The 25,570-nt window shown below is 41.2% G+C and overlaps 1 protein-coding gene across 4 annotated transcripts in view; it reads right to left on the bottom strand.

Annotated features, from left to right (window-relative positions):
• eml1 (EMAP like 1) overlaps positions 1-22,870 on the bottom strand; it is a 56,805-nt gene extending 33,935 nt beyond the window's left edge. For 3 of the 4 annotated variants that reach the window (XM_046062000.1, XM_046062001.1, XM_046062002.1), the window contains exons 1-2: positions 22,718-22,832; positions 10,058-10,589 (exon numbers count right to left, since the gene is read on the bottom strand). In XM_046062000.1, the coding sequence (XP_045917956.1) occupies positions 10,058-10,124 (67 nt within the window). In that variant the 5' untranslated portion in view covers positions 10,125-10,589; positions 22,718-22,832. Of the gene's footprint in view, positions 1-10,057; positions 10,590-22,717 lie in introns of all 4 variants that reach the window. The other variant, XM_046062003.1, reaches the window with a different exon arrangement.
• Positions 22,871-25,570: the final 2,700 nt, after the last annotated feature.

Here is a 25,570-nt window from a genome sequence, read left to right as displayed (position 1 = left end):
GCGTGCCTGAGACCGTCACCATACTAAAAACATCAGCCAAACATATATGTCAGCCAGCTGGAGGGGAGAGAACATGCAGTGACACTGTTGGCAGCAGACGAGATCATTACACAAGACTGATGAGAAATATTTCTGTTCTTGAATTCTGACCTCCAGTGCACTCACACTGCTGTATGTCTGTGATGTATTTCAGAGGTTATTTGTGGGATGATTCACAACTCCGTCTCCTGGCTTTGCACTCGGCTTCTGCATGTGGTCTACTGTCACAAGCAGAGCTTTGACATCACCCAGAAAACACACCTGAGCCTGTCACATCCAGCTTTGTTTAGCTTGAGTGAGCGATGAACCTGATAAGGTCACCTCATTACATCTTTGTTGCTCTATGTGGACACTTGCTTAGGGACAGGTGGGATGTTTTACAAGTATTCTGCTTTACTAAATTAAATGCCTCTGACGTCTGAGTGGACAAACATGCAATTCACTTTTTGGTTCTGATTGTAAAGCTGATCGGAAACGTCAAAGATCTTCCATGGATGTTGCATGCAAAACTGTAATGTTTTCTAAATAATTTTGAGAAAAGTAGTCCTTGCAGTTGTGCTCTGTTTCAGGTCTGGTTGGTTTAAATTGTTCTAGGATTTTTGAGAGGTCTTGAGTAAAATTAGCTCCCTGATTGGACCAATCAGCTTCTATGCAGCTGCTGGGCTTAACTGAGCATAGACTGAGGTCTCAAGATCAATGGCTCCCAAAGTGGGCGCCTTGGGTGCTGCAAGATTTATCATATGATTGTGCATATATTGATACAGTAAAGAGAGTTCAACATGCCTGCAACCTTTTCTGTTTTGTATGTCCTTTTTCACCTTGAACATAAGCTATTGAAGACAATGAAATGAAATTTACCATATTAGGATATTTAATTTAATATTTAATCATTGTTTATTTTTAGTTAAATATTTATCTGTACATCTGAAGAGCACTTGTTGTCTTTTATTCTGAGTATTAGAGAATCAGACGATATTATTTAATATAAAAATAATCATCTTTCTTTAGAGCCCTTTTCAAATCCATGCGCTTTCACAAGGGCAGAAAATTAAACAGACAATTTAAAAACATTCAGGTTTTAAAATAAAATAGATCAAACCAAGAAAAACCTTTAAGGAATTAAAACACAGTTTTAAAGAAAAATAAAGTCAAATAAAATCAGGAAAGGCTATCCTATAAAAGTACTGTTTTATGAAAGGACTTAAAGGAGTTCACTGACTCAGCCTACCTGATTTCCTCGGGCAGGCTGTTCCAGAGCCTCGGGGGCATGACTACAAACCCTCTGTCCTCTTTAGTTTTCTAAAGTCTGGCCTCTGGAACAGACAACATTCCTCTGCCCTAGGATCTCAAGGTATGTTCCGGTGCATATGGTACTAAAAGGTCAGAGATATGGAGAGAGGCCATGAAGAGCCTTAAAAGTAATCAATAACAATTTAAAATCTATGGGAGCCAGTGTAATGAAACTAAAACAGGGGTGATGTGATCACATTTTTTTCTGGTTAATATAATAAAATTATATAATATAATTAAATCTAACAAATTTAAAACTGGTAAACATCTGTGTACATACTGTATATGCATGTTATATTGGGGGTTGGGTGGCTAGGGGTCTAAAAAAAATTGGTGACCACTTTTCTAGATTTATTCAACAGCAATAGCAAAAGTACCAGTGAGACTGGTACTTTAAATATTCCATTCACAAAGGGAGTTGTACTCTCTACTCGAGAGAGAGAAGAGAGATTCATAGCTTGTTCTTGTATATCATGTATTTCTGGCTGCATAACTGTTGACCTCGCTCTTTAAATCTGAGAGCAAAATGTGACATTTGCCACTGATGTATGTGATGAACAATAGAGAGAAAAAAAATATAAAATAATCATGTCCATCCTATTTCCTCTCATCTCCTCTCATCTCCGCACCTGTGTTGTTGATGAATCTATTATTAATGGAATATCTAATGGGATGCACCTCTCCATCTGTTACAGTCAGGCTGAACACATGCAACGGGGGGATGCACACACACAATTACGGTGGCGAGCAGCCTCTGGGAGCTGCACCACAGACACAGAGGGGTTAATTATTATCTGTTCACATCATGACCAGGCAGATGAAATCCTGGCCAGGGGTTTAAGGAGGAGGAGCCACCAAATCAATGGCCCGTGGCTTTAGGCCCAGTTGAGACAATGGAGATAATTACCATAAATATAATCGAGCCAACTCTCACCTTGTTACAGTAATTGAATTGATCTTTAATTAATCGTAAATGGTTTGGTGATTTACTATTAAAAGGGAAATTTATGCACAGACATTCATATGAACGGATGAGTGTGGACACAAATACCTGTGTTCACACAGACACACACTAAAGACCTGTGCTGGAAATCATTTACATACTAATCTGAAGACACATCTGAACGCCTGAACACGCTTCATATGTCTTCATATGTAAAAATTCATGATTAAGTCTTTTCTTGTGTCTGACTAGACAGAATAGCTTTGGTGATGTTTTGAACATCAAGCAGAGACTAAAAATAATAGCATCTCCTTGGGATTCTGCTGACTTGTGTGATTTAATACAAGCTGCCTTCCCCCACAGGTAGAAGTCAACGCTCTGTGGAGCACATTTAGTCTTACCATGCAGAGTGGAAGCATCCCACACGAGTCTGTTTCTGGCTCGTTTATGGTATTTTTACGCATCCCTGACATCCTGTACAAGGACTCGACCCTGCGTGTCTCCTCTCCTATCCTTGTGATGGTATGGTGGTATGCACACACACAAACGCAAACTCACTACATATATTTAGCACAGGAACTCACACACTCCGGCTTTACATGCCTGATTGTTTTAGTGGGTCATGGGATGAGGCTGTGCGAATGTGTGTCAGTGGAGGAAAAGACAAGAGAGAAGAGAGACAGGAGAAGGGAAATACTCAGACAACAAATGGCATCTGCCCGCTGGCTCACCAAGAGGCTGTTTCCATGAGCAAGCTGACTCTGACCTTGTTTCTGAATAAAATGCACTTTATAGCAGGGTTACCATACACAAAAGTATTTGTGAAAGTGAAGAGGGGAAAGACTGAGTTTAATAGAGAGCTGAGATCAAACAAACAAACTGACAAATTGTCAGATAGCAAAACATTTCCATTTTTCAAATGTCTGTAGAAAAGGAACAAAATGCCTGTGCCTCAAATTGCAACATAAAGTATTGTGATATTGGTGCCAGAACATTGATAATTTGCCCCAGCTCTGCTTTATAACAATGGTTGAAGTTGCATTGTGCCATAAAAAGGGGAAACAACAATAGTAAGTTTGTTGTTTTAGAATCTTTACATCAGCACCAAGTAAAAATGCTGAAAACTATCTCGTTCTAGTATCTCATCCGTGAAGATCTGCTGCATTTCTAAGGAATATTTGGGTATTGGACTGTTTTTCATCTAAGGCTTAGGGAAATAATATCTGGCTTAAAATAATCATTAGTTAGAGATGCATATTATATATTTATTATAATGTATGTGTGTTTATCTGTATGTATGTAGATACTTGACAGATATCAGTGATAAACTTCATTACCGGGGCTGTATTTCTGCTAAAATGCAGAACCTATGCTAGCATAAACCTATGCTGCTCTTTGCTTTACTGTATCATTTGAGTCTGGCTCAGTATGATCATGGCATGTGACCTAATCTTTCTCTTCTATGGAAATAATATATATAATAATAATATAATAATAGCCAACTACACGGATACGCTGTCCTCTTTACATGCAGTATGTATCTATAGAATGTCTTGCTTACAAGTATTTAAGGCAGAAGATTCAAGAAGAGAGCAGGATGGATGGCTGGCACTACCAGCCAGACTGCTTTCGTTATGTAAGAGGCATAATTTCTCAGCTGGCAGCAAGGGTAGCCACAGATCTGCCGGCTACCACTGCTCTCAAACACACACGCACACACCGCTTGACCCTCCTGCAGCACAATCGGCTGTTTTAGTCAACACACCACAGAATAGGAAATGAAGGGTATCTGCTGTAGCCTGCTGCACACGCTCAATATAGCTGTAAAATGTACAGGTTTAATGGGCACACACTGTCACTGTGTGTAACTGTTAGCAGCTAATGGCTCTCTATTCTGCAGCATGAAAGAGAAAGTGAAAGGCGACCCCTTATCAGGAGAAAGGGGAGAAAAAAGTCGGGGAGATAAGAGGCAGGAGGAGGGGGGGGGGGGGGGGGGGGGGGGGGGGGGGGGGGGGGGGGGGGGGGGGGGGGGCAGCGTGACTCGTGACTACAGAAGCCCAAAACGCCTGCGCTCAATATCTGACTGTCTGGAGATAAAAAAAACAAAAGAGAAACGCACTCTGAGCTCCACTTGGGGCACTCACACAAGATCAAACAAAGAGCGTGAGAGAGTCTGACGTGGGGATGAGGGTGAAGGGAAAGCGGAGAGAGCTTGAGAAAGACGGTAGCAAGGTGAAGGTCAGAAAGAGTGAAGACTATTAGAAATGCATGAAATCCACTGACACCAAGGGAGACGAAAAGAAACAGAGAGTGGTGTGCGCTCTCACTGACACAGCAATAGGAAATCAATGCCTACCTTTAAATGAATCAGCAGCAATGGATGAGTTATCCCACTCAGGTCGATATTTATTAAACAACTGCTCTGGTACATGTTACAGTTACAGATGAGTAATGGTAGAGAGACACATAATTTCCTAATACTTCCCTCTCCATTGACATTTTTGTGCAGTTTTATGTGACTGGAGTCAGCTTGCCAGCAGATTTTACAAGGCATTGATAGATAATGTAAAAGAGAAAGGAATAAGAAAATGAGGAAGAGGAGTAGATTGTTTCTGGTAAAATTATTTTCAAGCTGAGAGTCAGTGCATATGGATGTAACCTCAACTGGGAGGCATAATACAAAGTATTTTGATTTCTCACTTTAAGAAACAATTTTTTTTTTTTACCTTTCCCAGGACCACAATTTATAATAAATCAAAGAAAATAAAGGCCTCTATTAATACTATTTGACCTGAAGTTTCACTGTAGCCTCCAAACTAAAGGCAAACAAAAGTCAAACTTTAGCCCTACACTTTACCCACATACACTCAGTCTCTTCCTCCCAGGCATCCTTCCTCCACTACTGTGCTTGGTAACGTGAGCGGAACTTTAATCCTAATCCCTCTACACGTGCCATCCTCAATCAGGGTTTGAATGGAGATACCTATAGATACACAGCCAAGAAGGTGAGGAGCCTTGGTGGGAGTCGTGTCACCTCTACTGTGTATCAAAATACCTCCAACAGACATCAAACAAGCCACCGTCTAAATTAATGTCCCCTCGCCGCCCTGCATGTCTGTCCCATCCATCTGTACCCCTACTGATTGCTCCTAATTTCTTTGTATCCCTCTTCCCTTGTTCAACGTGCCCCTTCAGTTGTCTTGCTGGTACCATCACGGTACATGGCCTAATGCCGGTAAGGTTACAGCTGTGCCAGTGTGCCTGTGGGTGTACAGCATTGAGTGTGGAGCACAGAGATAAAGGGATGTTTGATCCAAATCTGAGCAGACATCATTAGCTCAAAAGGTAAATGAGCAAATCTCACGAATGAATGAAGGCAAGTGGATTTGTTTGGATGGAGAGTCCAGGTGCTTTGAGATGAACATAAGTGTGTGACCATCAGTATAACAGCGCCGTTAAGTGAGACAGATTTACTTATTAACAGATTTACTTATTAACACATCAGGAGCTTTTGACGCATCAGGAGCTAATGAAAAAGGTGTATTTGCTCTCCTGACTGGTGGGAGGCTTTAGGTACACGTTTCATGTACTCAACATGATTGCCAATCATAGTCCAAAGCATAGCCCATTTTAGATTTTCTGCATTCTCCGCAGTTACTGGCATCAGTTCTTTTCTGTGTGATATAAAAATAAACTTGTAGAGAAATAAACTTGCTTCAGATCAGAGGTGAAACAACTTTAACGATTAATCAATTAGTCCATCAGATTATTGTTTAAGTCATTTAGTTATGAACACAATACTGATGTCAGAATGCTAACATAGTCACTGTGACAATGCTAACATGCTAATGTTTAACGGGCAATATTTACCATGTTCATCATCTTAGTTCAGCATATTAGCATTATTTGCACTAAACCTAAAGTACGGCTGAGGCTGATGGGAATGTCATTAGTTCAGCAGGCATTTGGTCATAAACCAAAGTTCTGGACAAACTGACCAAATTTCATGGAAATCCATCAAATGGTTGTTGAGATATTTCAGTCTCTACCAAAGTGGTAGACTGACCGACCGATCAATATTGCAACATCTAGAGCCTCCCAGCTAGCGTGACAATAAATGTCAAATGATATTTTTGGGTTTGAGACTTTTGGACAGACAAATTTGAAGACTTAATTGATAGATGAACCAATAGTCTACAACATCCAATGCAATCCAGTGAGTGAAATTTTACATTTTTGTCCCTGGGTGATGCATTTGTGAGAAGAACTTTAAAACTTTAAAAGGTGGTGCTTTCAAGGATGCTCCAACATCTGCCATTTGGGTGTCAAAAAAAGCATTCTTTTATGTTGTAAACTTAAAGCATTAAAACAGTTGCTGTTGGGCAGAACAATTCCTTTTCAAAATGCAGAGAAACTAATGGAAATTAATTAGGAACACATGAAATCAAACTCCAAAGTCATGGTAGGCTTTGGTTAATGGTTGGTGTTAAAGTAGGGAAAACAACCAGAATGGCCCTTTAAAGTGATGATAACATCAAATGGACATTTGCTGTCTCTTAAAATGAACAAGAATCCTGTTGATCTGATATTAAAAAATGGTCAATTCTATCAAGACAACAACAATCTCATTACCAGGCACACAACACAGACTAATTCAATCAACACTGTCTTGTTCTCCTGAACCAGTAGATTCCAAATGTGATTTCATGGATCTAACATGAACATGGATCCTTCTCTAAAGGATTTGTTTCCTTCGTCAGCTGTAATCTGCGTGTGTGTCTGTGAGTTCGAGTGCGTAATGGGGCTAATTTTCAGTTAGCCTGAGCTAGCCCAGACTTCCTGAGGACAAAGCATGCAGCCTGCGCGTGTTTCTGCCGTTTAGCTGACCTAGTCTCTGAACATTAGTCTGGTTGGATGCTCCACAACACATGGGCCGAGAGAGAGGGAAAGAAAGAGACGAATGACATCATTGCGTTTTGCTCTGAGTAATCTGGGTTCAGCTGGACGGCAGCAGTGGGGCAGTATGATATCACTTTGGCCTGCAGGCCCTACGCATACACACTGGTTTTACAGATATTTGAACACACTGCCTACGTACACACACATCTGCTGCAGCTTGCATGCACTTACATAAACTCATGCACATCTTAACTAAGGCTCACCCAATTAAGCAGTCTGTAGGAACAACGAACAAGGCGCTGCGCCATTGCCGTAAAGTTAAGTGTATGTTAAGTTTGTGTGTGTGAAGAAAAGAGAGAAAGCAGGGGGTTGGAGGTTGGAAAATCCCTGGCAACAGCCCCCAAGCAGCATGTCTTATTTCATCTGCTTTCTCTCAGAGGGGAAACATGACATTGTGAAAGATTACAACAACAACCTCGCAGTGGCAAACAACTCACAGGCTCTCCCTTTGGTTGCTGGTCATGACATAGCAAGAAGTACAAGGGGGAATCTTAAAAAACAGAGACATAGTAGTGTGTAAACACAAGTTAACTAAATGTAGACTGAGTGGACAATGTGTAGTTTGGATCTCCATTTGGAGAAGAAATTAAGTAAGTCCAAATTCGAAGAAGAATTTACAGTTTCTCTATGACCCTAAACTTCTCTCACCAAACCACTGAACTTCAAGGGCGACACGTATATAATGCCGTACTGAAACGCCGTACCTGTACACTACACTGTAATTTGTGAGATTTTTTTAAAGATCACTCGTTTCCTTAGAGGAAGTCACAGAGCTATTCTGGTACAACAACTGCTACACCTGTTTTTCAGGTCAATCCAACTGACTCACCTCAGCTGCTATCCTTGGTGCAGTCAGCACGTTGCTCATCACACATTGAGTAGAAAAGTTGCATACCCACTTCTCCTCTCTTTCCCAAAGTTACTTTGTTTTCTCAGAAATCAGCACTTATTATGTTGTACGGGTTGGTGGCTCTGTTTTCTAACACGCAAACTATGAACTGGATTCAGCCTCGCCTCTGTTACTTACTCCTGTTTCCTTGTTACAAGTGACCTTACACTGCATATCATGAAAAATGAAGCAAGTGCACCATCTTTACTTAGAAATTTACGGACTTGATGCACCAAGGGAAGCCGTCCAGGTGCAGTAAAATAGTTATCACATCTCTCTTCTACACTGAATATATAAAAGATAATAGACATCATGCATGATCTCTATCTCAACTATAAGCTTCTCTAACTGATCTGTTTCTCTTTGTCTGAATCCCCCCCTTTGTGAATATATAATAATCCATAAGGGATAAAAGCTTTTAACTGGATTCACTTCATCAGTGATTCATGAAAGTAGTGAGGTACCCAGTATCCACGGCGGGGGGAACCTCTAATTCCACATATATGATATGCTCTGTTAGACAGAAGTAGTCCTTCATCCCATCGAGTGCCAGTGCTTACACAGCGCAGTAAATATTATTGATATTTTCATTATCCACCAATGGCAATTACTAGGTTACTCTGCGCTTCAACAATGATAGCTTGCACTGGCTAACCACCACACGGTCACTGCAACTGCTAAGTACTCACTGAAAAATGTTAGATGTAAACAATGGAGATGCCACACTGAGCGGGATGAGAGGTTGCTGTTTTGGGGGAGAGTTCCACCCTCCACATGATAAACATTTTATCTTCATTTAGCTTGTTCAGTGAAGCTTAAAACAACATCACAGCCTGGTTTAAAGTCCCTCTACTAAGTAGTCATCTCTATTAGAGACACCGTTTTTGTGTTGTTGTGTTTGGGATAATCCCCTTTGTGCAGGGGGCTCACTGACTGTAGTTTGTCAGTATGGAGGCAGTGATGGCACTAACAAACTGAAAAACAGAAGAATACTGTAGAGCCTCATTCAAAAATAATGCATAATTGAAAAGAAGAATCCTTCTGACATGTTTGACCTAGATATGCACCACTATTCAACCTGGCTGAGCAACGTTTAGTAGTTTTGGTATTTCTAAATATTAAGAGATAAGAGTTTACTTTAAAAAAAAAAAAAGAGAGACTCAAGCTTCTTAGAAATAAATCATAAACTGATGTCATACTGATGTGTCATGCTGCTTCCCTTCTTCCCTGAGTCACCCTCTCCCACCCAAAACATTAGCAGCCTGAAGTATGGTTTCTCCCTTGGCCAGCAAATAAATTACATTAGTGCAGCACATGAGCAATAGTGTCCTGTTCTGTCAGTCCTGTTCTGTCTCATTCAGTAAGCTGATCGCAATCAGCCAACAGGGGATAAATATATTCATAACATACCCCTCATTACATCAAGCTGAACCAGAGTAATCAGGGCAGCTGCTGTGAGCAAAGGACTCTTCCTCAGCCTCCCTCCTTTGTTTATTAGCTCTCTTGATGGCTGCTGGCTCACATAGACTGTTATTGTGGCCATCATTCCAGAGACTTCCTTTTAATTCTGCTGTTTGTTTTTTATTTTGTAAATGCCCTCTGTGCATATATAATCAACTCCTTTCTGGTTTTACACAAACTAGTACTAAATCTCTGCCTGGCTTTACAAAAAATGAAGTGAAATGCTAAAGTCACGCACAAGAACATAAAGGTTGAACTGCTTTTTCACTAAAGCCCCAGGAGCTGGAGCTGAAATTGCTCTAGTCTGCAACACACACACACACACACACACACACACACACACACACACATATCTCTACTTGGCGTCAAGTTTAGACAGTCAGCTGGTGACATGTCAAGTCCAGAGAAATAACATGTAGCCGGGGGAACAGAGGGGATGGGGGAGGGAGAGAGAGGAGAGGATTAGTTAGTTTTACCGTTGCAGAACTGTAGCAGTGATGAGGTGTCATACAAGCTGCTGTAGCTGGAAAACCCGTCCTCCATTCTCAACCTCTGCTCCGCTTCTCTGTGCTCCCTCTGTTATCCACCGCTCCTTTGCCGTCCCCCCTCTCTCTCTCTCTTTCTTCCTCTCTCTCTCTCTGGTAACTCCCCTCCGTTAGTTTATCGTTCACTTGGTGTCCAAGGCGCTCTCTCCATTCACTCTGCACGGGTCAGGCTCCCTGGGTGAGTCACCATGGTAACCCATTCACTCCGATTATGTCATGTGAACTCTAACCCCTCTTCTTTTCCTCTTATTTTCCACCCCCCCTCACAAAAAAAGTCCTGAAATACAGCAGAAAACACTCGCTGCTGAAGAATGACTGCACCACAGAGACAGAAGTTAAGAGGCTGCTGGTGGTTTCTTTCCCCCCCTGTGCTCGTCCTCTCCTCCCTACTGGTCCTCAATTCCCCTCTTGTCCTTCTGTCTTCGGCAGAGCCAGCTGTGTGTCGTTAGCTCTCGCTGATCTCCTGCAGAAAAACAGCTTTAAGAGGGCTTGAGCTGAGAGCGCAGACAGACTCTGGCACAGGCAGTTACTGTGTGTGTATGTGTGAGTGTTTAACGCCCGGGACAGCCCAGCCTTCCCCTGTCACACAGTGTGGACGAGTCAGAGCACAGGGGGCTGGGCCTGCTGGATAGATCCTCCTCCTCTCGTTTGGTGTGAGAGGAGGGGATAAAAGAGGAGAGTAGGACAAACAAAACAGGTGAGCAAAAAGGAGTACAGAGGAAAGCAGAAGAAAATAGGAGAGGAGGGAAAGGAGAGGAGAAAAGAGGAGAGGAGAGGAGAGGAGAGGAAAAGGTAGGTTAGGAGAATAGAGGAGAAGAAAGTTGCACGAGGAGAGAAGAAAGGAGGAGAAAAGGAGGGAATGGGCCAGGACAATGAGACGATAGAATAGAAGAGGAAAGGAGAGGAGGAGTAGTAAGAGGAGAGAAGAGATGGGAGGATAAAAGAGGAGAGGGGATGACAAGGTAGGGTAGAGAGGAGAAAAGAGGATAGAGAGGAGAGGACAGAAGATGTGAGGAAGGGAGAGGAGAAATTTGGCTGGGAGAGTAAAGGGGAGGTGCACAAAGAGAGCACAAAAAAAGGTGAGAGGAGAGAGGAAGGGAGAAGATGAGAGGAAAGAGGAGGTCAGAGCAGAGGAGAGGGGAGAGTACGAGGTACGTAATGAGGAAATGTGGGGAGAAGACAAAAGAGGAGAGGAGGAGAAGAGGAGAGGGGTGGAGGAGAGGACAGAATAGAGAGGAAAGGAAGGGAGAAAGGGGGAGATAGGACAAGTTAGTGTAGGAGAGGAAAGGAGCAGGAGAAAAGAGGTAAACATTTATTGACAACTCAGTCAATATATAGCAGTTACTACATTATTTTACTGCTCTTCCAAACATATACACAAAGACATAGAGTCACACGTGCTGTATGCATACTGTAACGGTATGGAGTCACATGGGGACACGCCATAACAAACCAACGTGACATCTTTCTCAAAGCCAAACATTCAAACCAAACATTGCCAGGGGATCTCTGTGGTGGCTAAACATGATTATCATTCTGTCCTCTGTCTGTCTTATCTGCCACTCTGCAGACTGCACAGAGACCGAGAGATGCTTAAAACAAGGACAAGAGGGGGAGAGAATAAAAAGTGAGACTGGGGGATTGAGGAAAAAAGAGAGAAGAAAATGGGATAGAGGGGGAGGGGATGGAGGAGGAAAAGGAAGAGAGAGTGCTTGAGGAGATTTGTGGGGTACAGAGAGAAGGGCCAAATTAAAAAAGTGAGCCATGTGGGAGTTTAGCGAGAGAAAATGGGGGATACCCTAAAAAAAACTGTGTGCTTGTTAATTCTAACCGGGGGTTTTGTGTGTGCGGGTAAGGGGGGGCCCTTTGCATTATTTATAATTCAAGCTTGCAGGGAAAAGTAATACGCCTAAAGATGAGAGAGCCTGTGGCCTATATATTCATGTCTGAAACATTCCCCCCTTTCTTGCTAGATCACAAGACCGAGCCGACAAAATCGCACAAAGGCAGGGATGCTCTGAAGACCAGCAGTGGGAGAGACCATGAAAGGATACATTTGTTTCTCTCACTGTTTTTATAGTAGCCCAGCAGATGTGATACTATCTGTCAGCGTGAAGCTCTTTTTGCGCAGGTATCTTGCGTAATATCACAGGATCCTTTCTCGTTTAAAGGTGGCCTGGCTAGATTTGACCTATAACAGGAGGATGAAAGGGATGCAGTGAAGCACCTTTTAACGGTTGATCAGTTTGTGGTTCAAGGCATCCGTGTTGTTGACCTCAGAGCAGCAGCCCTGTTATTCTCTCCCTTGGGAAAACACTGCTCTCTATCAAGCTCTATATGGGAAAACAAGGTGCTCTTTGTAGACCGATGTTACATTTGCACACTGCAGTAGTTGTGGTGTAAAATCACAAGGATATGACATTTCAAAACACCCGTAAAACAAGTGCTGACCTTTACACTCTTTGTCAGCAACTACAGTTTATATTCTGACCTACAACTAGAATGTGGAAAAATGCACCATGGCATTTGCATTTATTTAGATACACAATCGCATTTCAGACATTTTTTAACCACCACAAAGGCCATGACATCCAGTGTTTTGATTCAGAAAGGAATTTCATGCAGCTCCTTGCCCAGACCAACAAGCAACACACACTGTAAACATGCTTTGTGTTCTTGCTCTGAAGGCTGCGAGTTACGCCGGTGTTTTGTCTGAAGGGGTTCAGATTATTGCAAATCTCATTCTAGGGCAGATTTGGGATCTAGATTAGGGATAGGGCTGGTTTTCGTGTATCTGTCACTCTGTGCATATGCTCACGTGAGAACAGGCAACTAAAACTGGGGTATATTCCCTCCAAAATCTCCCCCGTGGGTCCCTAAACCCCACCTACAGCCCAGCGGGTGGCAGGTGGTGGAACTGCTGCCGCTGCACCCCTCCTTTCTCCACACTTCCCTATTGTTCCTCCCACCACCCATCCAGAGGGTGCACACTCTCTTTCTCTCTCTCTCTCTCACACACACACACACACACACACACACACACACACACACACTATAAACAGTATAGTGCTGTGCAGAGTGTGAGGATATCTGGCTTCTACTAACAAATAGTGAATGTGTGCAGCCCACAAATTGCAATTTGCAAGAGCTAAAAGAGAGTGAATGCTGGACATTCACCATTAACCTCTTAAACTTTACCACTGGCCCCATTTTTACAAATTTGTTGCATGACCAAGCATCTGTCACCACTAGAATGAATGCTTTTTTATAAATTTAAAGCAACTTCTGGGGACATTAATGGGAAACTCAAGAAATAAGACAGGTTAAGTTGAAAAGGTAATCATGCAGACGCAAAAGAGATCTTAAATTCATTTTTTAAAATTTATATAGTGCCAAATCATAACACAAGTTATCTCAGGGAAAGATGTTTTTGTACAGCCTGCGGGATTCGAGTGCATGCTGACTCTGTTTTTACAACTTTGGTTCTCAGGAGGTCATATTCAAACTGAGCTGAGTTGTTCATTTCTTATTTTCTTCTTCCAAAGGGCGAAAAGAAACTGCTGACAATGGTTTTATCCACAGATGATCAGTCAGTCTGTCAGTGGGCCAGGATTATACGCAGTCAAATCCAGAGCTGATCAGGAAACAAGGTCAATCCTCTGTATGATCCAGCCACCATCTGTGTGCCTGTCCTGATTATTGGGCTGTTTTGTCCTTTACACCATGAATTAATCCAACCTGGGGTCTTAATGATTCATATAAACACTGAATTTCAAACAAAGCCTTTTTTTTTTTTGTCTTCTTTTTTTTTTACAATCAGTCAAGCTGGACAACTAAAGATTGTATACACCTCGTTATCTCTAATGTTCAGGCAGTTGTGTGAAGGTTTGCTCCAACTAGTTAAACATTACAGTACACTAGTGACACTGGGAGAGTTGCCAGATTTACCAATGTTTCACACAGGTGTCTTCTATGATCTCTGTATATGAGGCAATAAAATGAAAAATAAAAAACAACAACAAGATATATCATAAAGAAATGCATCCCAGGTAAGTCAAACGTAACATTTATTTTTCACTTAAGTGGCGTGATAACGTAGAGGTGAATGTGTAAAATATAAAATGTAAATGTGGGTGCAGGTAGCAAAGGTCACACAATATAAGCCACAGTAAAGAGTGAGCAGAATATCCTCACCATGAAACAAGTGTTATTCATTTATTTCACCAGTGGTGATAACATTCACAGTCTGGTCATTATACCAACTCATACTTGCAGTACTAAAGTGAAAGACTGAAGGACTGATCTTAGCTTCAGGCCCAAGATAATATTTTTGTAAACGTAGCGATATCGCTGAGGTTGACAATTTGTTTCAACAACTATTAGATGGGTTGCCATGAAATTTTGTACAGACACTCATGGTCCCCATGAATTCTAATGATTTTCGTAATTTTCGTAAAACTCTTGCACTACCTGCAGGTTGACATTTGTAGTTTTGAGAGAAACGTCTCAACAATAATTGGAAGGATTGTCATGAAATTTGGGGTAGACATTCACTACCTACTCATCAAAATTTCAATTTGTCCAGAACTTTTTGAAACACCTGCCAAACTAATGACATTCACATCAGTCTCAGCTGTATGCATAGACTAAAAGAAGGTTTAGTGGCAATTAGCAAAAGGTAGCATGCTAACACGCTAACTAAGATGGTGAAAACAGTAAACATGTTACTTGCTAAACATCGACATGTTACCATTGTCATTTTTAGGATTTTAGCATGTTGATGTTAGCATTTAGCTCAAAGCAGCACTTTGGCTAAGCCTCGCAGAGCCACTAGCAAGGCTGTTGACTGACACAGAACAAGCAAACCTGCCTACTTCCTACATTTTTTTTTTTTCTAATCTACTGGATGTTTCCTTGATGCTAAAATGGCCAACTTTTCCTATTAGGAACATTAATATTCTATCTTTTCATATCTGAGGCTTTTGTCAATAAAACCAAGATCATTTCAAGGAATGACAGTGTGACATTTCATATCAGCAGCTGTACTTTTGATACACAGATGGTGAGAAGAGGCCAGACCAGCAGAGGATGTAATACTGTCTGTGACAGCTTCACTCTTTCAAATAACTATCTGGACAGAAGCGCACAGATAGAAACAGGTAGAGACAGATTGAATGTGTAAGGGGAGAGTAAATCAGCTGAGTGATATAATTCCCCACCTGCTGGGGAAAATAACCATTTCTAAAACATGCTTATCAGAGTCCAGATTAAAACACATTTTATGACACTGAATTATGACCTCTGCTCCCCTTACATCAGACATTATTAGCTCCACAAATCTAAAGTAAAGAGACTGCCTATGTACAACGTGTCAGTGATCTATTCCAACAATAGGAGAAAAACAAGTGTGTAAGAGAAACAAATACTTTAGTTTAACCCTGCAAGTTCAATCAGAATCCATAAAGAAGAGCTGTTGAAAGTTTTTGTCATCATGAATTATGTGGAGGAAATGTGACCTACTTTCAATGGGGAAAATCCAACAGAGTGATAAGGTTTTGTTCACAGCTCTGCCTCAGAGAATCAGGCAGAATACAACTCTCATAGCAACACAGATGTTGGATTCAAGCTCACAACATGACACATGATTTTTGACTTACCCCATACGTTTTTCATCTACATTCTTACCTGCCAACCTAATTACATTATTACTGTACAAGGCTAAACATAAACTATATCAGAGGTTCTATGAAGCTATAGGGCCAGCTAAATGCTAGCCATAGCATGCTAACAAGCTCACAATTTTTATGCTAACTTGCTGATGTTTTGCAGCTTTAATGTACCATCTTAGATAAGAGTGTTAGCATGCTCACATGTGGCACTGCACAGCCATGAGCTGAGGGTTATATGAATGTCATTAGGTTTGCAGGTACTTCTGTAGGTTACAACTGTGACCTCACATTTGCACCAAACACTACTACTAAGGCTGAATATTGAATCTAACTCAATTTTGAGGTATCAATGCAGTAAAACAAGACTACAGGATGGAGCAGCAGCAATGCCAAATAATAATGTTATGATTCAGGGAAACTGGGTCACCACTTGTGTTTTTAGTGCAGTCTTTTGGTCATGCTCTCTAATAGCATTATGCATAGAAATCCCCTACCAGACTCTATAATATCAACAAAGAACCACATTTACTGACATTTAAGCGTTTTAGAGAAAGAGGGAGTTGTGGGAATGTGTTTTTCATGTTGCTGCGATAATGCATTTTAAGGATTTTAACAGAAATTCATCATCGTTTAAATAACAGAATTATATAGGTAAAATGGATCTGATTAATGCTTGATCAGCACTTAAATGTTTAAAATACATCTGTAAATACAGGCCCTGATGTGGAGCTGCCGTTACAGTCATTGTAAGATAAACAAGACTATGCTTGTTGGATTCAAGGTGAATGATAGTGAAAGTGTTTGGTGGCTGGGCCTTAAGCAGACAGAATTCCTATCCCCTGTTAAGTCTCAGTCGATGCTGTGTCAAGACAGACTTTATGGGAGAGAGACAGCAAAGGCATGTGAGTGTAGAAGAGGAGAATCTACTTTTGGGCTGTAAATAGCTCCTAATCCTGAGGCTGTGGAGCAGCGTTACATGTCCTACTCCAGCTCATATTTTCTATGTGTTGGCATATATAGGGTACAGAGCCAAAGTCCCTTCTGCTTCCACCCCGTGGTACCTTGTTCTGTAAAAAATATATATGTTAGTCAATGGCAAGAGGCAACAAATTTTTTGATCCCATTTGAATTGTGCCCTGAATAACATATGAGGTTTGTCAGTTCAAAAGGTAATTTTGTCTATCAAGAATCTCAATGAACTACATCTCTCGTCTTGCATAATATACTTCATCAGTATGTTAAAGCTGTAATGCTAGCTAACGTTCCTTGCTTGCTTGCTGCTAGCTAGGTAACTTAGCTATGTTCTACACACGAATTTATCTCACCTGATGTGTTCAGTCCAATGACTCTTGGTTCTTTCATCACATCATCTACACATGTAAGTTCCGTAACGTTAGCCTCAGTCATTGAGAGAAACAGTTATGCGTCACTTATGCAACTTTTTGCTTTGTGGTCTTTCTAATAACGTGTTTTTACAGTCTTATATTCCGACAGTTTCATGACAAACTGCGACTTTATGATTTGCAAAAGTTCCTTTTAAATTGACAAACATTTGTGTAATTCTGGGACAATTCAAACGGGATAAAAACATTATTTTTTCTTCTGCAACTGACTATGTATGCCTACATATTTTTTCCGAAATGAGGTTCCATGGTGGTCCACCGGAAGAGGAGGGGCTTAGGCTCTCTATAACCCTGTCAATCACAGATAACATAGTTTGCCAATGTAAAAACTAAGCTTAGTATCATCTGACTTTCCGTTGCGTTTTACAATCAGCATTACATTTTGTTGCTGTAAAACCAAGGGTGAGCCACACCCAAACAACATACAAACAATAAGTCTTTGTTTTATGCCTCACAGAGTTTCATGATTTGTGGACACAAATTACACCTGTCAATCTCAACTATGGATTCTGAAGCTGTACTTTGCTCCAGTGTTGATACCTGCCATTAACTGACTAGCTGTCATTGGTAGGCTACCTACAGGAGGCCTGTGTAACAGCCACTTAGCAACAATATCAATCACTGCATTGCTTTCTCTAACTCCTAATTATCAAATGTACTAATGGAATTCCAGCGTTTTTGGGAAATACACTTATTTGCTTTCTTGCTGAGAGTCAAATGAGAAGATTGATACCACTCGCATGTCTGTATAGTAAATATGAAGCTACATCCAGGAGACAGTTAGCTTAGCTTAGCATAAAGACTGAAAGCACGGGGAAACAGCTGGTCTGGCTATGCTCACTGCACCTCTAAATTTTCAGTCATTTATCAACACATAATATCTCTTGTTTACTGTGTGCAAAAACCAAGGTGTGGAAACAACAAGTTGTTGTTTTACCGACAATTTCTTGACTGGGATCAGTACCTTCCTGGATCCTCCGCTGGTTTCTTGAACTCACGAAGATGACAAGACTCTGGAAAGGTACTGTGCCTGTCAAAGAAATAGCCTGGGACTGATTAAAAAAATCTTTGGACTAGGTATTGCTAGTATGGCTAGCTATTTTTCCCTACTTTAAGTCTTTATGCAAAGTTAAGATTACCATCTTCTGGCTTCAGCTTCATATTTAATGAACAGATAAGAGGTAGCTATCTTCTCATTTAACTTTTGGTAAGAAAGCAGATAAAGCAAATTACCCAAAATGTTGAGTTATTCCTTTAAGTTTAAAATGGTCAACTGATGGTGTGATATTAGTATACCCAAGTTGAACTGAATTAAAGATGTAATTAGTGTCAATTGTACTAATCATTACTGAAAGTAGCATTTAAAGTCGAAATAAAGTACGATTGAGTTACCATTTAAAAGTAAATAAAAATCTTTACTGGAAACTGAGTATCAGACAAATTCAATGGTATTCATCTTCCAAATGTAGAAAGGTCCTTAAAAGGTCAAAATGTAAACTTAACATCATCCCCAGTGTTTTGTATACAATATGTGACCTAATTTTAAGAGTATTCCCAACTCTCTCACACACACACACACACACACACACACACACACAGCACTTTATCTTCACAATGTGTTGTTCAGAGGTAGGAGATTCACTCTTTACTGAAAATAACTGTGACAAACAACTAACACTTCTGTCTCTTGCAGTTGCATAGTAGGCCCCTCACTGAGTCTCTGTCAAGAGTCAAGTCAAGTAATTTTTATTAAATGGCCCCAAAATCACAAACCATGCATTTGCCTTAAAAGTGCTTTAAGGCGCAGCATACAACACCCTCTTTCCTCAGACCCTCGATTTGGATAAAATCTCCCAAAAGAAATCCTTTAATAAGGAAACAAAAGGGCTCCTTCTTTCAGGTTGGTGGGCAGACATACAACAGGTACTGTATATGTGCAGAGAGCAGGATTAGATTTTCAGTGAGAACACATGCTACACTTTGAGAGGACCAACATGAGCAAATAGGCAGGCAGGCAAGAAAAACACTGGAGAGACATGGAGAATGTGCCTGTAAAGGCGACACATTCTGCACAAAAGCTTGATATTCATAACATCATGACACCATACCAATTGTGAAGTATTACTTGAGCCTTCATCGCTTCTGTGTCAACCTTTGATAGCTCTTCCGGCCACATTCCTCCCTGCCTGACCTCCTCGCCTTTACACTAATGATGCCATATATGTGGGGGAGAAGGGTTAGAAACACTGTCTTCTCTAAATATAATCTATATGTTAATGAGGCATAACTTGGACACAGAACTTGGACAATTTAGTGGACTGCAATCAATGGAAATCTACAAATGCGACTGAGCCACCTTGCAGGTTAGTAGGAGACGTTGTAATTTGTCAATCCTCTACTGCTGTGAAAATGATCCATTTATCTAAAGGATGGCTATATAAATCCACCTCATTGCTACCATGAAAGTCCAAAGGCACTATGGTGTGTAGCATGGACACACGCACCGTGCATCCGAGAGTGTGCAAGGCTGTGTTCTCTCAAGCGATGACAACATTAATCACATCTGACTTGGCCACTGAAACATCCATGTACACCCTTCCCCCATTTCCTGAATAACCAAGAACTCTGCTGTACTCTAGTAGAGCAGAGTATATAGAGACATACTGTGAAAGCGCAAAAAAACTGATATGACTAAAGGTGAAAATGCATAAACCTGCAGCGCACAGTGTTAATCCACACCAGCTTTTCATGCACCAGCTCCCACAGCCGTAAACTATAAATTCTTGAATGTCTATTCTTTTCTTTTCATGTCATTGTTTTGCTTTACCCCAACTGCATCAAGTAACGTTTCTTCACGCACTTTGCCGGTCTCTCCCCTCCTGTTCCTTTCAAAGTCAGAGCAACTCAGTCCTCCAATCGATGCAGCCTAAAATAAACTCTGCTGAGGAAATCTGGCATCTGCTGCAGCAGAGTTTGCTCTAATGCATATGTTGGTGACTGCAGGTGACTGTGCTCAAACCTGTGTGACAAATGACCCATTTTCAGCCAGTTTGTTAAGGTAAGGAATAGGTTTAAGATCAGCAAAGCTACTTGTCCTCATATTCAGGGCACAGATGGAGGCCTGACGTCAGCAGGCCATGATGCTGTCTTCATCTCTCACCTCCATTTGTTAAGACACACATTGTAGCATGCCCACACACAAAAACACACACATTGTTATGACACCATTTTCAAGGCGACCTGTCACTGACATAATGCATTCCCTCGCCCCTTACCCCAAAACCTTCAAACAGCACTTTAAACTTGTGGGTTCAAGCATTTTCGTCCCTACAAAGCTGTCAGACCCTAGAAGTATAGTTGACTCACACACACACACACACACACGTATAGTATTTTTATTGAGGGCGGTGGTCACGTAAGACTTGTCAGCTCCCATTGATGTCTCCTTAAGTCTCAGTTACATGACACACAGCGGCCAGCATTGCTTTTCATTTTTCACCAAACTGATCTCCTTGGAGACAGCCACCGCCTCACTCCTCGTCCCTTCATCCTCTGAACTCCTCCCTGTCTCCCTCTTTACACTACACCCCCTATCTTCCTTGCTCCCCTTCCATTTGATTGACTTCCGTTTTCACTTTTGTTATATCTTATTTTCTCCACTTCTGTGCCTCATCTTTATTCCTAATTAACTTAACATTTTTCATGACTCTGTGCTTTTCCTTCACTCCATTATCAATACCACAATTCATAAAATATGCCTATACTGCCACCTGCAGGACATTTGCCAGTATTTCTTTATATTTTGTGTTTGTGTATTAAAATAAAGAAACCTCACTCTATATACTAAAATAATACTAAAATCCAACTTTGTCTATTAGCACTTGACTATATCCTGTCACTGCATTGTTAAATCTTCCATCAATCCTAAAATCCACGCAGTGTATGAATGTGTGTGAATGTTAGTTTCTGTTTGAGCACTTAGGCTCAGTGTATGAATGTGTTTGACTGGTGAATGCAGATGTAGTGTAAAAGCGCTTTTAGTGGTCGAAAAGACTAGAAAGGCGCTATACAAATACGGAGCATTTACATTTAACAATAGACCATTTAAACTTAAGACATTTTAAATATTTTAATAGGAAAAGCAAAGGTGTAAATGATAAAAATGGCTGAATTCTATAGGCTACCTGCTTCAGTTTCAGGGTCCCTGCATGCTGAATCACTGTCACATATTTTATACTTTTTTTTAAATTTAATACGGTCAATCATTTAAATGCAATGTGCAATCTTTATAGGCAGGAAGACTGAAACAATTTGGGAATAAATGTGCTCTGTGTTTTGCTTCAAGGCACCAGTTTACTGAAACTGAACATATAATCTTCTCTGACCCTCTAGCAACCAGGCTACTTTTTATTTATTTATTTATTTATTTATTTATTTTTTACAGTTTATCAATTTGTGGAATCAACAGGAGGACACAAAAAAGGGAGTAGCAATAAGGTTAGGTTTAAGTTTCTGTGCCAGTAAGTACATCACAGGGATTTAGCTTTGATGTAATTTCCTGGCAAATCCATTAGAGTATGATGTGATAGATAATGGAGGTGTGTTCAGCGGATGGTCAGCGGCCCATCAAATACAATAACCACAATCTTGGCAGTTGTTGTCAAAGCTGGGTTCTATAATTGACAACATTAAAGAGTTCTCATACTGCTGAGTCACGTTTAATTAAACTGAGGAGGGAACCATGCATGGACGGAGGGGGAAGGAAACAGGAAAAAGAGGAGATAAAAGGACAGGGCGAGTTGAGATAGAGGAAAAGGGTAAGAGACTGAAATGTGACTGCGTGAGTGAGTGCGAGAGTGAAAGAACAAGACAAGGGGAAGATTTCTATTTATAACTGATTGTTTCTGTTAGTCTGTCTGGCCTTGCGGTAGTAAGAGCTTCAGCTCCTCTCTCAGCTTGGCTGCACTTGCGGGAAATTACCCTTCACTAAATGCTTAACCGACACACACACACACACAACACATATTTGTACCATTTGTCTCCAACAACCGTGGAACAGTCAGGTCACATGCAGCAGTGTTGTATCCACAAATCTTTCTCGCAGGAACACTGAGGGAGACTGCCAAATAACTACCTCCATCCAACCTCTCTCCTCTACTTGCTTCTCTACATATCTCTGAACTGAAACTTCTGTGGGGTCATCCTGCATTATTTTGATGGAACCAGAACGGAATCCTCTCAGGTTGCCATATAAGGGCCCAAACTGAACCAGCTCCTCTTTGCAGCTGAATACTCGCTGGGTGAGCTGTCCCAGTGGAGGGCTTAGACTAAAACAGGAAGGGCCAAGAAAGACCCCCTCCCTCAGACATACACAGAAAACACACATATGCAGACACACAAATCCAAACAATTTACAAGCGTGTATGCACAGAGACACGCCTCATATATCTCTCTTGAACACAGATGCATGCACGTATGCACAGGACGATACAGATATGCTCTCTATTTCTTTTTCTTACCCGTGGGTAGCCCCTCACAGTCAGACATGGCCAGAGAGAGAAGAGGGTCAGGACAGTGTCTTCTCTTGTCAGCAGAGTTTCTGAAGCCTGTTGCTTCTTCTAAATCTGTACCCTTTTGCTACAGTATCTCTGGTCAAACTCCCTGTTTTAGGCTCTAGGGTCTCAGACTCTCTCTCTGTTTAGCTTTCTTACTTTCTATCCCCTTGTCCTCACCCCTCTCTCTCCCTCTCTTAACAATCTGACCAGTGGCCAGTGGATGTGCCAATCAAACATCTACACACTGTGCTATTGGACACTAAATTTGTAACAAACAGTCCTCCCCTGGGATACTCTTTCCCTTAGATATGGCAGGCCTTTTTAGATATGATTTCATGGACTTCTCACATATCTCACAATTAAAGAAAAGAAAAGAAAGAAAACAGTTTTCATTCCACATCGCCTGCAACTAAACAAGGAGGCAAAGCTTTCTCCTCACAAACTCACCCATCAACATTTTCAGAACCACCTTTTCTAGTATACTTTTCTCCTTATCCCTTGAGCCTACAGAAAACACAAAAACTACCAGTAAAGTTCTTACCCCTTGACAGACAGGTTGGCCAAAACCTGGAATAATTCCAGAAAAGCTCAGTATTTGTTTGGGCAGTAGTAGCTTTTGTTTCCTGTGGGGGGCGCTTGTGTCTTGTTGAACAGTAGCTGGATCACATCAGGAGAAATCCTTTGTTGTCTCCAGTTCCTCAAGTGGCCTGGATACCAAGAAATTTCCAGGGTCAAGTGACTCTGTAGTCAAGACTGCAATGTTGACAGCTAAACTTAATCTCAATGGTCTGTTCTATTTCTTATGAATAAGCCAGAGCCCACATTCCCGACTACATGCATTTGCTGCCAATTTCTACTAAACGCAGATGGACAGGCAGGGAAGCAAAAAACAGAAAGTCCTCACTTTAGCAGAGAGAGGAGAAGTTAACAGGCAACATAAAGAAGTATCCACGAAGGGGAAAAGCAGGGGATTCGAAGATCACAGCCAGCTTTGTCTCTCCTTCTAAGTCCTTTCAAAACAGACGAGACAAAGAAAAGTGCTTGCCAGGCACTTCATAATGCTGTACAGATTGCTGGCCCACTTGAGCGAACAAATGTTCCTCAGCACACACTTACGCTGTGCAGCTTTGATTAAGCTCACCGCCAACCTTTTCATACCCTCATCCCTCATTACTTTTCAGCTTGCTCAGCTGACCCTTTGTCACTTGACTAGGAGGATTATCACGAGGGGAAGGTCCAGCATGTGACTGAGTGGGGTCAGATGGTAGACTTATCCAGCAGCACCAGTGTCAGAGAGGTTAGGATTTAGGGCCAGGTACCAGGGTTATCAAGAAATTTTCAGAGACCACAGGGGATGTTTGAGGGTTTTCGTGCTCCGTTATCTGTCCTCCAGACTGGTCAGTGACACCCCCATGCCCAACTTAGCACAGCACCCCAGCCTTCACACCAGGACCAGCTTTGATGTTTGATTTGCAACTCTTGTTTGCAGAAATGCTTGAAGGCCCTTCTGCAAACGTGGCCTAAACCTTCACCCCATAAAGACATCTCGACCTCTCTCGCTCTGGCAAACAGAAAGTGGACCATCCGCCACTGTGACTGTTTTTACTCACTAGTGATCACATGCAATTCAGCTGAGGTAATATATTCCACAGTGTCCAAAATGGTGCTTAATTACATTGTAAAGTGGTTTAATATGAGTTTTCAGGAGTTGGATTCTTGCATTGGCTATAAACAATGCAATGTTTACTTGCACACAAGAAAAACAGGTTATTGGGAGATGTCTGGCCTCTAAATTCATGACCACTGCAGTAAGTTGGTTACTGTTAAACCTGTGTTCACAGACAGTTGGAGTGTTTACCTATATCCAGTAGGCTTATTACAGCAGTCAATTATGGATCTATTACAGGAAGATTGATAGCCTATAGATAAAATACAATGACTTTATCTTTTATCTTTAAATCCAGGAAAAGCAGGTCAAGCTCTCATTTTCAATCATGTTATGTCACAATAAAGAGAGTGATGAGAACAACATTATAGTAATAAAGTACTGATAGCCGTAAAAGGAACAATCAGGAGCAATTAAGAGCCATAAAATGGTAGTAAAAGGTAATTAAATATTAGCTTAACAGTAGACTAACGTTAGAGGTAGAAGCAGAAATCTCCCCCTTTCTCTCTGTCTGAGTGAGTCTGAGAAATAAGTCCTTCTGATGATGCAGGAACTGACCTTCCAATGTGTCAAAGACGAGACATATGAAGGACAGGGTATATACAGGAATCCTGCAGTAAAATTCAATACCTTTTTAAGGCCTTTTCAAGACTTTTTCAACATATTTTAAGACTGCCGCACCACTTTGAGCTGTACATTTTTGGACATTTTTGAGGTTTTAAAAGGAATTTAAGTATATTTATAACATATTTATTGCCTATATGTCATCAGGTTGTAATGCCACCTACAAATTGAGGCATTCACCAACTTTCTCAATTGCAGATAACAGCCTGTATGGGTCAACAGTTTTCTATGTGAAGGACTGGTCAGATTTCCTGCGAAAAGCATCTGTCTTGCACAAGCTATGAAGTTTATGTACACAATATTACAGCAAATCATGTGAAACACAGTGTAATTTTGTGTTTAAGTTGGTTTAAACTTGATAATGTGAGCTTGCCTGCAATGATATGCGATAACTTTCATCGACCACTTGATCAATACAACAAAATTCAAATAGGCCAGGAGGGAACAAAGATGAAGAGAATAAACTGAGTGATGTGGGCGGTGTAGCACAGGCACAACCTGGAGGAGGAACTAGTCTAAATGACTGT

Source organism: Micropterus dolomieu, linkage group LG11, assembly GCF_021292245.1.
Source record: "Micropterus dolomieu isolate WLL.071019.BEF.003 ecotype Adirondacks linkage group LG11, ASM2129224v1, whole genome shotgun sequence".
Classification (NCBI taxonomy): Eukaryota; Metazoa; Chordata; class Actinopteri; order Centrarchiformes; family Centrarchidae; genus Micropterus; species Micropterus dolomieu.
This window is presented reverse-complemented; position numbering and strand designations above follow the sequence as displayed.